We start from the raw sequence: 15482 nt of genomic DNA on the forward strand, positions 1-15482 counted from the left end.
TATATTTTATTTGTGTAGAAACATATTCTTCACAGAGCATACAAAAGATGAAACATTTAGACAGCAGCATTTCTGCTGTGGCCACCAACACATTTGTGGCAGAGAGCAATTGCAAGAAGATCCCACGTTCAATATTGCTGACATCTGACGCCAAATCTTTGTAAAAATTTAATTGTAATACTAATAAAATAATTGTATATTTAAAAACAAAGATGATGTGACTTACCATACGAAAGCGCTGGCAGGTCGATAGAAACACAAACACACATACATACACACAAAATTCAAGCTTTCGCAACAAACTGTTGCCTCATCAGGAAAGAGGGAAGGAGAGGGAAAGACGAAAGGAAGTGGGTTTTAAGGGAGAGGGTAAGGAGTCATTCCAATCCCGGGAGTGGAAAGACTTACCTTAGGGGGGAAAAGGACGGGTATACACACACACAGCAAGACTTACCTTAGGGGGAAAAAGGACGGGTATATATATACACACACACACACACACACACAAGCAGACATATTTAAAGACAAAGAGTTTGGGCAGAGATGTCAGTCGAGGCGGAAGTGCAGAGGCAAAGATGATGTTGAATGACAGGTGAGGTATGAGTGGCGGCAACTTGAAATTAGCGGAGATTGAGGCCTGGTGGGTAACGGGAAGAGAGGATATATTGAAGAGCATGTTCCCATCTCCGGAGTTCGGATAGGTTGGTGTTGGTGGGAAGTATCCAGATAACCCGGAGGGACAGGTTTTACATCGGGGGCGGTTACAAGGATAGGAGCCAGAGGGTAGGGAAGGTGGTTTGGGGATTTCCTGTCCCATGCACCCTCCCACCACCACCTACTCCAGTCCTGTAACCCGGAAGGTGTACACGATCAAAGGCAGAGCCACATGTGAAAGCACCCACGTGATTTACCAACTGACCTGCCTACACTGTGATGCATTCTATGTGGGAATGACCAGCAACAAACTGTCCATTTGCATGAATGGACACAGGCAGACAGTGTTTGTTGGTAATGAGGATCACCCTGTGGCTAAACATGCCTTGGTGCACGGCCAGCACATCTTGGCACAGTGTTACACCGTCCGGGTTATCTGGATACTTCCCACCAACACCAACCTATCTGAACTCCGGAGATGGGAACTTGCTCTTCAATATATCCTCTCTTCCCGTTACCCACCAGACCTCAATCTCCGCTAATTTCAAGTTGCCGCCACTCATACCTCACCTGTCATTCAACATCATCTTTGCCTCTGCACTTCCGCCTCGACTGACATCTCTGCCCAAACTCTTTGTCTTTAAATATGTCTGCTTGTGTCAGTATATGTGTGGATGGATATGTGTGTGTGTGCGAGTGTATACCCGTCCTTTTCCCCCCTAAGGTAAGTCTTTCCGCTCCCGGGATTGGAATGACTCCTTACCCTCTCCCTTAAAATCCACTTGCTTTCGTCTTTCCCTCTCCTTCCCTCTTTCCTGATGAGGCAACAGTTTGTTGCGAAAGCTTGAATTTTTTGTGTGTGTATGTGTCTGTTTGTGTTTCTATCGACCTGCCAGCACTTTCGTATGGTAAGTCACATCATCTTTGTTTTTAAATATATTTTTCCCGCATGGAATGTTTCCCTCTATTATATTAATAAAATAATTGAATAATTAATATGTGTAATGTCATTTTGAAGTTGTGGATTTCCATGTCAGTCTTAATCTAAAAAATACACACTGATTTTTTAAGTGCAATTTGCGAGTGTAAATTTCTGTATCCTTCAAGCTAACAAATGACGACACCTAGGCAATATTTACATGCAAAAGAATTTCTTATTTGAGGTCTAATTGATTTATTAAAGATTCAGATTGATAATGAGACAATATACACCCAAAGCTTTAAATACATTAAATTTCATTAAAAAGGGAACCTGTGGGCTTTCAAAAAAATAAAATGTGATGAGTGGCCCTCAACTATGTGCCCTGACTCAGAGTTGAAATACTGAAAGTTTTGCCTGGTTTCGTTGTTTAGAGGCAGGGATATGTAGTTGCTGCATTACAAGCCAAATACTGCTGAATCTACAGTATAAAATATGAATATACACATGAATCGAATGGTCTAAGGTTCCTTTCACTCGGTAGTTGCGAATTTTGAATGTGACATAGAAATTTGTAAATGAAAGATTCCAATTAAATAAAACCTGCAGGTACTATTTTTAACACCTTTAAATGATGAGTATGATAGCAGAAATATGTTTAAGAATGCCGTTTATTACTGCAAAACACTTACTGGTGTCGATGGTCCAGCAATTAAACACAATATAAGTTGAACAATGGGGAAAAAATAGGTTCCTACTTCACGTTATTAGTTATGAACAACAACATAGCTCGCGAGATATTCACTCCTAAATGCATACTACGCCTTCACTGCAGAAGTCACGGAAGTTTCACAAGTCAGGACTATGAAATATTTCTATCTCCTGCGACCACATGCAAGCTGCCCCACTCTCCACGTAATTCCTGCGACCATCCATCCAGCACTCCCCTGTGTCCTCTGCGACAGTTTAGTAGTCCACCCCCACTTCCATCCAGTCTCCCCATTAACGAGCACTGTGATTGGCTAGAGTGCTCCCGCTGTTTCTCCAAGCCAATGCATACTTACAAACATATTGAAACACATACAAACTACTACATTTACATTTAAATAACTTGAAATTAAATAAATATTCCTAAGGCTGGACCATAAACACGCTCTAACACACATTACAAAATCCATAAACAAATCAAATAAACATATATCAAAGGAATAGAAATAAAAGCGGGGTAGTAGCCTATGCCTCTGTTCTTTCTAAAACAGAATCAATATTTGACCAATTTCTTCATGAGTAGTATATATCGGGTACAAACACAGACAGACGAATAAATATAAATAAGCGTGCTGCTACCATTTTTTCATGTAACTGTGGAGTGCTTATGGCCTGACGCAATCAATAGTAATCGGCCACTTTGACCTCCAATACTCGTGTACTATTCAATTTACATGCCTGCAATTCATACCAATTTAGGTTTACACTAATAGCTTTCTAAACACACGTCGATCAACAAAATCAGATGAACTGCTTAGATTTTGGAAATTCGTTGCTGGGTGTTACTTGTATAATGTAGTCGGATACTAAACTTTGAATGAATAAAGATATTGAAAATCTGATTAAACCATCAGAAACTTCGTGCAAATAATGGTAATGTATGTGTTTCTCTTTAAGGTATCATGATTCCTGTGGCTACTATTAATTTCTACATGAGCTGTGAAATGTCTGCTGTTATGGTTTCATAAAGTCTGCCATCTTTGGCACTCCCGGCATACAAGTCTCCTTCATCGACACAAAGCACAGTCCTCGTCGCAGTGTCAACATGGAATTCCTACCCACGTGGTCGGCCTGAACCGCATGCTGGGGCTACCCCTCTTGCTTCGGCCGATGCTCGGCACCATGCGGCCGCTGATGAGCCGCGGCCACACCAACTCTGAACTTAGAATATTTTGTAGGCGCCACAACTCTCCCATTACCTCACAAACCAAGAGTAATACTCTCAAAGAAAACCTGAGAAATCTAAGTAATGAATTACCACCAAGTAAATGATTATCCCTGGTTCCAGATATACAACAGGTACACGAATCTTCTTACGATTGCAACTAACCTGAAAACCATATATGTATTAAATTATCAAAAAGTCTTTCGGAAGAAATCAAATATTCTGAATATGATCCTATTGAGGTGAAACATAATATTAAGAGATCAAGACAGCTTTGCTAGTTCATATTCAAGGAAGGTCCTTTTCTAAATTGTATGGTCGTAAAGAGCGAGGTGTAATTGTATAATAATACTGGAGGTAAAAAAAAAAAATGCAGGTCTGACGTACCATTTTTCAAACAAACTAACATCAGACTTTAGTACTGGACAGAGTACAAGTGTGTCTGAATGCAGAGTATACCGAACGATGGGCCTATGTATGATGTAAATATTTTAAATAATTAGTTTTTTTTTTTTCATTGGAGGCATAGCTGTTTTCTCTTCAGAAGTGCCCAAACTATTAGCTTGTAATGTGTGTGTAAATTTCCTACTGAAATACAAAATATTTGAAAAGGTGTAGGTAAATACTGAATGCAGTGGACTTTGGAGATACACTGATCAGCCAGAACATGACGACCGACTTTTCAGCATAAACCCATCCAGGCGATAGAAGCTTCACCTGGCGAGGAGTAAATGTTAAGGCAGACGCGAGCATGGTGCATGTAGTATCAGTGAGCTTGCTGTCATGTGTATAATGGGAAGGCACGTGATCTGTCCAAGTTTGATCGGTGGCAGATTATGATGACGCGGAGGATCAGCATGACATTTTGAAAACCGCACGACTTGTCAGGTGTTCGAGAAGTGCTGTGGTGTCTTCAACATTTGGCAAAATCAAGGTGAAACTACGTTAAGATGTCATGGGACTGAGCACCACCTCCCATTACAGATGTCAGACATTGTAGGCTGGGCAAACTGGGTAAAACAGGACAGGCAGTGAACTGTGGCAAAACTAACATCAGACTTTAGTACTGGACAGAGTACAAGTGTGTCTGAACGCAGAGTATACCGAACGATGGGCTTCCATAGCCAACGACCCAGGCTCATGCCGATGTTAACACCGTGACATTGTCAACTGCAACTGAAATGGGCAGCCGATCAGCACTGGATGTTGGCATAGTGGCAGAGGATTACACGGTCTGGTAAGTCCTGATACTTTTATCATGGGAGGGTGTGAATCTGTCCTCTTCCATGGGAACAGCTCCTTACACCTATGCTGTGGCATGGAGACAAGCTGGTGGTAGCTCCATTACACTCTGGGGAACATTCAGGTGGGCATCCACGGATCCAGTGGAGCTCGTGTAAGGCACCATGACAGCCAAGGAGTATCATACACTGATTGCAGATCACGTTCACCCCTTCATGACCATCATCATGATCATGTTTCAAGACGACAGTGTCATTTTTCAACAAGATAATCCACCATTTCACAAGGCCAGTGCATCCCTCCAGCAACCTACCGAGGCCCCACTGCTTCCGTACCACGACACCTTGCTGCTGTTATTCGTGCGAAAGGTGGACATACCGATTGTTAGATAGATGGTCACACTGTTCTGGCTGATCAATGTGCTCCCACATGGTACCAAGTGACCAGTCTGAAGACAGGAAAATACTTGGCTTCCATACATTCGCATTGCCTATGTCATGACATTACAGTTTGTAGAGATGCTGCATTGTCAACAAAAATACACCTATGGACCAAAGAATTTGTCATCAAAAATGACTGACAAGATACCTCAACTGAATGGTAGGAATACCCCATAGATCCATGCAGTGTGTTTACACCAAGAATTGCAAACATGTATATCTTTGCACGTCATACTGTTGATACCGGATTAGTTTTCTTCAAATACGTTAAGCTTTTCATTAAATACGGTGGCATCCCACTTGCCAAAAAGTCTTTCTCAATTAATATATCTACATTTTGAACTATAGTAATAATCAAGATTGCACAAGGCATTTATAACTTTGAATTCCATCTTCCCAAATACATTATCCAGCATGAAAGTGTGCCATAATTGTTTGAGGCACTACTACTAAGTATCGGAAATTATCACAGCTGTTCCACACTCTAGCCATTAACTGGGATTTTAGGGAGGATATTCAAGCAGTATCATTTGCTTCGATGTATTTGGGGTTATTTCAACAGGATGATGTGTGTGTTAAAACTTGTCGCTACACTTCTTCCGTAGCGTGCCTCTGAATGTATGAGAGATTTGACGAATCAGCAGTTTACACGTAATACTTCTGTTATGACAAAAGAACATCGTATCTGAACTCTGAGAGAAGCTAACTAGAATGTCTTTCAGAACATACAATTGCTTTATTGCTCTGTTAATATATTCATTTCTTTGTGCCACGCATTTTCCTTTCATTGTAAATGTCTAATTTGTTTGTGAGCTATAACTTATGAACTTAGGTTAGTGCACCTTTTTATTTCTTCACGACTGCCAATCTCGAAAAGTTCTGACTTGGTTTCCAAATTCTACCACAGGCACTGGAAGTCCTTGGTTTACAATAATACGGAGTTTTAAAAATGAATACAACATTTGTACAGTAGATGGAATTTATATTTTGGCTTCAAATACAATGATTCTTCAGATTAACATCTCTTTATAAGGGACACCACAATCTCTCAAACTCACTATAAATGTGAACTTCACAGCTCAAAATATAACAACTGAATACTAACACCTATTTTACAACTGTGTCTTCTTCTCTTGTCCTCGGTGATGTCACAGCACGCTTTTTATTCAGTGGCATGGCTTACTTCTCCAAGCCAAGACATCGAAACAAAGAATAAATGGCAAACCAGCAGGTACTGCAATGCACAGTAAAATGCACATACTAGCTTACATGCACAAACTACTGAAAAACTTCCAAAAGTTTGTGGTTCTAAACTACTTAACTAATAAGTTATTTCATCTGTCGTGATCATCATCCACTGGTCAGGTAGATGTTGAATAGTCCATCACTTTACCAAAGTTATTTGTTACAACGTAACCATTATATACCATATACTAACATAATTTATTGTGGTTTATTCCTGGTGTTGCAGTTGTTTCTCAAAGAGATGTAGGTGTTGCAGTCGTCTAGTAATCTGTGCGTCTACATTGAAAAAACATGGCTGTGTCCTTCTTGATTGACTGTATTATAATAATTAGTGTTGTATTAGTGGAAACAATTGTGTATACAGTATTTTTGTACTGTTGTTTGTTTTGTTTCTAGAAAATTACTATAATTTATTAATGCTCATTACTGGTGGGAAAGGTAAAGGAACACAAAGACAAATTCTTAATGTATTGTTTTCAATAAAATTTATTATCCCATACACATGCAGTCATGACAGACAGTTGCTCCTTATGGAGGTAGACTAATCATCAAGCAGCTCAAGTTTTTACTCTAATTTGACATGTTAAGAGGACTGAAAACTTCATTTATGCATATACAGTTGTGTTTCCACTATTGACACCAGTAAAACATTGCCAATATATCAGGTATGGTGAAGGAATGGGACTGGTTGCAACATTGAGTAAAAAGAACCAAATCTGGCATAATTTTTGAAACAGTGATTAGTTGTACCAAGGTTTCAATCAACACAGCATTCTTCCAGTTATCAAAATTGTGCTGACCATCCTTACACCACAGATGCAACTGTAAAGAAATTGCAATACTAGGTCGGTTATTGAAAGAAAATAGTGACAAGAATCATTAACAGCTTTATCTATTGAATTCATTACCTCAAGTTCTAGCGCCCAGTTTATTGCACACCAGGTGAACAAGTGTGTTTTTGGGTAAAAGTTTCATACATGATTAAGCTGAAATTTAAGATACCCCTCGCTCACTCCAGTGTATGAGGTGGAAAAGGTCATTTAGCATAGAAATATTTCCTTATCCAAGAGAAAATGAACTCCCACTCTTTTTGTAGAGTACGTTACAATTTTAAAAATAAATTTCACTGGTGCGTTACAAACCAAAATGGATAATCATACCTTGCATGTTGTTCTGCTGCTTTTTCTGAAACCCTTTGCAAATAAAAACCAGAAAAGATGACTGTAATCGACAGGAAGCTAGCAAAAGGATCTATAAGCAAATAGAGCTATGAAAAATAATTCACTTGGGTTCCAGAAGGATAACATTTATTTTCAAATGTAATACTACTTTAAACAAATTGGAAGTTACCTGTATATTTTGAGCAAGAGAAAGTTAAGAAATAATACCATCAAACATTTTGTATCGGCTAGGGAATTCTAATGCAAGAAACAAAAATTTAAAAAAATGAAAATACTAACACACAATACAACTATCTACACCTACAAAACAGAATATTTTATATAATTTTCTATTTACAAACTGCACAAATATTACATTTTTTTGTAAATTCTGTACATATGTCCATTGTCAACATTGCATCTTTACAAAATTTCATTAAAATATATTTCCTGCAGTATCATAACAAAAGCAGTACTCTGGCCTGCACTACATGTATTATAAATTTTCCTTTTTGTTTTCACTGCTAGCTTTCCATCTACAATTAATATAGTGACAAACTTGCTTTCTTGGGCACTCTGTAATTAATCTGAAGTGCCTGCCTCTGATCTAGAAATACTACAAGTAATGTCTGTCAATAGCAGTGTATCTCAAATTTTCCACTATACGTATGTCCTAATTGTGTTCTTAATTCTACACTATTCCATGAATTTAGCTCAGTAATTTGTATCACATTTGGTAGTGCAACCTAGTCTAAGACTACATGGCTGCCAAAATTAAATGAGGCACTGATTATACAGATTTGTGTTATCTTAAAAATGCCCAGCACAATAAAAGCTCTGGCTCTGTTACACAGTTGTAGTTACAGGAAACAGAATGTCTCTGCACTGCACACACACATCTAACTAAACTACAGTCAAAGCAACTTTTGCACATAAAGTTACACTGGCAAAAATTAATAACAGTACACTTAACTATACTATTAAAATTCCGAGTGTAACTTAAGTACTAGCAAAAATATGACAGAAGCAGGTAAATACACATAAATATTAAAAAAAAAGATGAGACAGTTGCCATCAATACTATTCTGAAATCATAACTCCAGGTTTGAGGTGTAACATACGAGAGATTTGTGCTCCAAGTTACCTGAAGTTATGGTTTTTTTTCCATTGTGCCTTTGATGACTCGTACAGAATCTGGAGTCAAAAGTTATCGAACTAATTTGCCACTAGTGGTATAAAATAACAAAAAAGATTCTGCTTAACAATAGTGGTAAACTTCATGCTTTCCCTATCTATTTCAACACACTACTGCCTCAGATATTGGATTCTCAGTTATGTTTATGGCAGAGGCTGACCAGACAGGACTGTTAACCTGCACTTGATTTTGCAATTTGCTAGCTAAATCTAATCGCTCGAGGGATACCTGCCGATAGGTGGCCATTTTGTTCTCAGTCAAGGGTGCAACTGAAACAGAATGAGACACTACATCAGCTATTATACTCAATCTAAAAATTTTAGTACAGCAGGGCAAAAAAAGTAGTCATACGCATGCACACGTGTGGGCACAAAGATATACACACACTGAAGCAATTATGGAATAAGTTTCTTCCCCATCAAACACAGTGAATAAGAGTATCTGAGCCACCACCTTGGAGAAGCCTTATACTTCCATGAGTTAAAATGTTAAGAGTTCCTGTTGAATCTATCATCCTATTTATTCCTTAAGAATGTTCAACACCTTCTCTACATCATATTGCTTTCACATTTCAGTGAGGTGTCAATTATGCACTTTGCTCTTTGGTAATCTCACTTGTCTTTATAATGTGTTTTATATTCTTAATGAAATAATTGCTGTGAACATTTTCTTGACTACAATATGATTATACTGGCATACTGTTCATGTCAACAGCAGTTCCTACAGCATTTTGTGTTTCAAACTTTTCTAGTTGTACTGTAATCATTTATACGTTTGTTTGTGTGGCCATCTTCCGCAGCAGCTGTTAACAACATCTGTTGTTATAGTTTCTGTCTTGAGCTGACTGCGATGTAATTAAAAAGAATTTCACCAGACGCATTTTGAAGCATTTTCTGTGGCAATCTGTAAATTGGATAAATATGTTTGTACATTTATTTTTTGATTCTTTTAGGTTAAAAACAGTGTTTTCTTTATAAAGTTAGTCTGTAAGCTACTTACGGTGTTTCTTTAAATAGTCTGCATCTTCCCCTCTTGCTAGCAGTGGTTAATGTTGACAGGCTTCATTTCACATCTGCAGTTTTTTTTGCATTTTTTGTTATTTCCTGCACTGCACTATTTATAATTGACTTTCTTAACTGTTTCATCACTGCTACAGTGTATATCCCTATTCATTTGTTTTCGTTCATGTTGTGAGTGTTGCCAACCTAAGAAACAATGTGTGTGTATGTGTGTGTGTGTGTGTGTGTGTGTGTGTGTGAGAGAGAGAGAGAGAGAAATTGTCTTTTCTGTTATGGTTTTTTGGATGTGGTAGTTTTCTTGTAAGGTGAGGAGGTGTTTCTTGTTGTTGTTTACCCTTATGATTTCCATGTCTATCTCTCTGGTTGTAATTTTATGTTGGTGTTGGTGTAAGTGTTCTGCAAATGTTGAATGATTTGTCCTATACTTCCATGGTCTTAAATGGTTTTTTTTTTTTTTTTTTTTTTTTTTTTTTTTTTTTTTTTTTTTTTTAAATCACGTGTCAAATGTCCTCCTGGTTGGGTTGACCTATGTATCTTCCATCACATATATTGAATTTCAGTTGGTATATTCCTGATTTCTGATACAGATCAGTTTTTCCTATTGATTTTGGGAAGTATTTCTGAATGGAGTTGTTGGTTTGATGTGCTATTTTTCTGCATTGTCTTTTGAAAATATTGGATATTCTGTTGTGTATTTGTGATTGTATGTCATTGTGTACCATCTTTTACTTTCCGTTTCTTTCACACTTTGTGCTGTTTCTATTCTTGTATTTAGTGTATTTCTTTATGTGTGATTTTGTCCACGTGTTGGTGGCAGTTGGGTGTTTGTTCTTTTCTGTTTCTTGATTTTATTGTTCAGCTTTGTTAATAAGTTCTCTTTGTATCCAATGTTTGTGGCTATTTGTATTATAGTATTCATTTCTTTTTTGTAATTGTCTGTATCCAATGGTACTGTGTTTAGCCTGTGGAGCAAGTATCTAAGTACTGCCTGTTTTTGAGAATTGGGGGTGTTGTGATGTCTCGTGTATAATTGTGTTTGTTGTTGTCGGTTTTCGGTATATGGCAAATGTGTGTCGGTTGTTTTGAATCTTTATGGTGATGTCCAAGAAATTTAACCGTCTATTTTGCTCAAGAACAGAATTTATGTCTGTATGTAACTGGTCAATTTTATTGTTTGGTTCATCTATCAAGCACAAGATATCATCCTGTATAGGATGTTGTACCTATTTGGCACTATTTTGTTAAATATAATCTGTTCTACGTGGTTCATAAATATGTTTGCTATGGTTACAGACACTGGAGATCCCTTTGGTAATCCTTCACTTTGTAAATAGAATTTACTATTGAACTGAAAATAGTTCTGTCCTATTATTAGCTCTAGAAGTCTGATGTTTCTTTGATGTATTCATGTGGAAGTGTACTGTGTTTATTGTTTCAGTTTTTGGTATATTGGAATACGTATTCTAAACATCAAATGACAGGAGGGTGGCTGTGTCTGGAACTTGTATGTCTTTTATGTACTGAATCAATTGTGTGGTGTTTCTTATAGTCATGTCTTTTTGTAATTTGTAGTTTTCTGATAAGATTTTCAACATGTATCTTGCAAGTGGGTAAGAGGGAGCACACATTCTTTAAACTAATTGACCACTTAATATAACATTAAATGGACAAATATAACCACAGGCTCCATTTGCCACTACCATTTTCTCCCAGGTCTACCCCATAATCACTGTCCAGGCCATCCCTGTTGTTCTTCCCACCCCCCTTGGGAAGAAAAAAAAAAAAGACACCCTCTCACTTCTCTCTCTCTACATACAAGACAATTTCACTAACTCTCTCTCTCTCTCTCTCTCTCTCTCTCTCTCTCTCTCTCTCTCTCTCACACACACACACACACACACACACACACAAAAAATCATTTCATCGGTTGGCAACACTCACAACGTGAACGAAAACAAATGAATAGGCATAATTATGAATGAAAAACAGTTAAGAAAGTCAATTATAAATAGTGCAGTGCAGGAAATAACACAAAATACAAAAAACTGCAGATGTGAAGTGAAGCCCGTTGACATCAACCACTGCTAGCAGGAGGGGGAAGGTGCAAACTATGTAACGAAACACCGTAAGTAGCTTACAGACTAACTTCATAAAGAAACCACTGTTTTTAACCTAAAAGAATTAAAAAATAAATGTACAAACGTTTGTATCCAATTTACAGACTGCCACAGAACTTAATCACTATTTTGCTATCTGTCAGAAGGAACTCACTCCAAATAATTTGTAGTTAACTGATCTGGCATTGGCTTATCTTTTTAAAACATTTAAACGTCAATGTCTACTGACAATGAAAATTAATTTTAAGTTGCTGTATGTCAACTTTTGGGCGATAAACTATAACAAGTACATCAACTAATGACGTAGGTGACCTATTGGTGAAAGTTAACTGAGGCAATTGGGTAAGTGAAAACAGCAGGCTTAAGGACGCTCTTACGTGTGTGCTTCTCAGATGCCATGCATAATACCACAGACTCTGCTGTAAAATTTGGAAATGTTACAAGGTGTACAACTTGCTTCCACGGTTTGCCGAAAGGTGGCGACAGCGGTAAGTAGCGGTGGAAAGAAATAGATCGCAGATGTCAGGCAGTTAGCTTGGAACTCAGTCAATATAACCTCATTCAAACATTAGTCGATTTGCGTCTGAATCATAAAGTTGTTGTTGATTGAAAATGTCGGTTTACGAGCCTAATTCTCGTTATTTGCAGGAGGTGTTACTGTTTTGTTTCAATGTGCAGAAAACAGCGGCTGAGTCTCATTGTATGCTCTTGAGTACATATGGTAAGGACGCTATTAGTTAAAGAATGTCTCTTGGGTGGTTTCAACACTTCAATGACAGTGATTTTAATGTCGTAGACCGACACAGCGGTCGAAGAGAGAAAGTTTTCGAAGACACAGAATTGGAGACATTGCTGAGTGAAGATTCGTGTCAAACTCAAGAAGATTGGCATGATTAGTGGGGGCGACACAGCAAGCCATTTCAAAACATCTCAAGGCTATGGGCATGATTCAGAAAGAAGGAACTTGGGTCCCGTGTGAGCTGATACCAAGAGACGTTGAATGGCGTTTGTGTGTTTGTGAACAGCTGCTTCAAAGGCAACAACAGAAGGGATTTCTGCATTGCATTGTGCCTGGGGATGAAAAATGGGTTCATTACAATAACCCTAAATGCAAAAACTCTTGGGGATATCGTGGCTATGCTTCCACGTTGACGGCCAAACCGAATATTCACGGCTCCAAGATCATGCTCTGCATTTGCTGGGACCAGCTCGGCTTTGTGCACTAGGAGGTGTTAAAACCAAGTGAAACAATCACAGGTGCTCATTATCGAATGCAATTAATGTGTTTGAGCAGAGCATTAAAAGACAAATGGCCACAATATAGCGAGAGGATGATAAAGTGATTTTGCAGCACGACAACGCTCAACCACACATTGCAAAAGAGGTCAAAACATACTTGTAAACATTAAAACGGGTTGTCCTACCCCACGCACCATATTCTCCATACAGTGCTCCCTCTGACTATCATCTGTTTAGATCAATGGCGCAAGGCCTGGGTGACCAACACTTCCCATTTCATGAAGAAGTCACAAATTGGATCGATTTGTGGATCGCTTCAAAAGATGAACAATTTTTTTTTTACGCGGGATTCGTACACTGCTCAAAAGGGCCAGTGGTGGGAAATACTTTGATTGATACATGTGTAACCAATTTGTTTCATTAAAGCCTCAGATGTTGGGAAAAAACAGCAGAAGCAAAGTTTTACACCTAGTACAAAATATAACCAAAAATTTTATTTGAAAAAGGAAAACCCCACCAGGAAGCTGCAATATGACTTGACTTTATTTGATAACTACTTTCAATAACAAGGTCTTCATCTGGTCAAATTAGCTATCTAGGACAATCCGTACGTATTACAAGCATTTATACATGTACCTGCACAACTTTATGAAATTTGTGAGCTTAAAAATAAACACTTTTATCTTTAAAAGTCAAAATACATTATTATAACTTACACACAGAATGTATGCCACTTGGCACTACACAATACACTGCCATGTGGCTCAAAATGAATGTTAAAGCTGCAACAATTAAAAATTTTTTGTTTGGCAGCAAGGAGCCTACATAATATATGTAAACTGAAGAGAAATTCTGCCGCATGCAGATACCATTTTATAGCTTTGTTATTACCCAAACATGTTTCAGCAATTTCTCCTATTTTCAGTTGGATTTCTGTTTATTTTCTTTCTGAAAAATTATGGTTACATGTTAATCTCTTTTGTAGATTGTATGGATTTTGTGCTCAAAAGAACTTGCATTTGCAAAAGGAGTGATTATTAGGTGTCCAATATAGTACAGACATCCAACACTGAGTTGAAGCATTAGATGTTGTACATTTACACTTTGCTTATAGGTGTTGGTCTTATGTTAAATTTGGAAATAACATTGAAAAACATTCGTTTATGTATCTCTTTCAGCACTACTGGTTGTGTGTGCAGGTAGCTTTATATTTACTATAAATTTTACAGCTTGTCAACTGCAAATAACAAAATGCTTTCTTAACACAAGAATAATAAAAAATTAAAAAAAAAAGAAAATGTTTTGACGTTTGCAATGTAAACAAAGATGTATCCATATTATTACCAAATCTATACTACTACTATAAAAAGGCAAGTCGTCATTTAACATTGTTAAAAAAACTCTCAAAAAGTGCTTGACCTATTTACTTCAGATTTTTATGTCGTACTCTGCTAAATGTTCAAGTGGACACAGGCAATATATATTTTTAATATATATTGTACATAAGTGAGTGAGTGTAGTAGAGAATGATGTAAAAATATGAAGTATTCAGTCAAATACTTTTTGAGAATTTTGGTAGCAATGTTAAATGAAGACTGTACTTTACATTATGGTAGCATGTACAGAGAGAGAGAGAGAATTTCTTGAGTGCCTTACTGCAGATTTTTACATAATACTGTAATACACATTCAGACAGATATAAGCTATATATATATTTTTTAAAAACAACAATACACAGGTTTTCTGTAAAAATTGGCTATGCCATACTGTGAAAATAAGCAGTTTCTTTGTCTTTCCCATTGTCAGTTTTAACTACGATAGCAGGGCATTTAAAAAATTAGACAAATTGTTTCTCCCACGTAGACACTGATGAGCCAAAACATAATGAACACCTGCTAAACAGTTTGTTTTTCCATCTCTGGAACAAAATACATCACTGATTCTGCATATTAGGGATCCAACAATTTGTTGGTAGGTTTGTGGAAGTATGTGGCGGTAGGTGTCTGTGCACAGGTTGTGAAATTCATTCAAATAACAGACAGCTGATTTTCACACGTGCTGATGGTACCCGACAGTGACTCAGAGGGATTCCATAGGATTTACGTCAAGTGAATTTGGTCACTGAGAGATGAATGTGAGTTCACTGTAATGCTCCTCAGACCACTGTACCATGGTTCTGGCTCGAGACATGGACAATTATACTGCTGAAAGATGACATTGCCTTTGGGAAAGTCATCAAGTATGGAGCAATGCACATGGTTTGCAGCTGTCAGAATGTCTTTGATTATTAACACAGGTCCTATGCAAGTGCAGGAAAAT

At 37.6% G+C, this 15482-nt stretch overlaps 1 protein-coding gene across 6 annotated transcripts in view; it reads right to left on the reverse strand.

Moving 5' to 3' along the window:
- Positions 1 to 6901: 6901 nt before the first annotated feature.
- Positions 6902 to 15482, reverse strand: part of LOC124795329 (protein NDRG3) — a 547589-nt gene continuing 539008 nt past the window's right edge. For 5 of the 6 annotated variants that reach the window (XM_047259309.1, XM_047259311.1, XM_047259310.1 and 2 more), the window contains one exon: positions 6902 to 9057. In XM_047259309.1, coding sequence (XP_047115265.1) covers positions 8891 to 9057 — 167 coding nt within the window. In that variant the 3' untranslated portion in view covers positions 6902 to 8890. The remainder of the gene's footprint in view (positions 9058 to 15482) is intronic. The other variant, XM_047259308.1, reaches the window with a different exon arrangement.

The sequence above is a fragment of the Schistocerca piceifrons genome, chromosome 4, assembly GCF_021461385.2.
Source record: "Schistocerca piceifrons isolate TAMUIC-IGC-003096 chromosome 4, iqSchPice1.1, whole genome shotgun sequence".
Lineage (NCBI taxonomy): Eukaryota > Metazoa > Arthropoda > Insecta > Orthoptera > Acrididae > Schistocerca > Schistocerca piceifrons.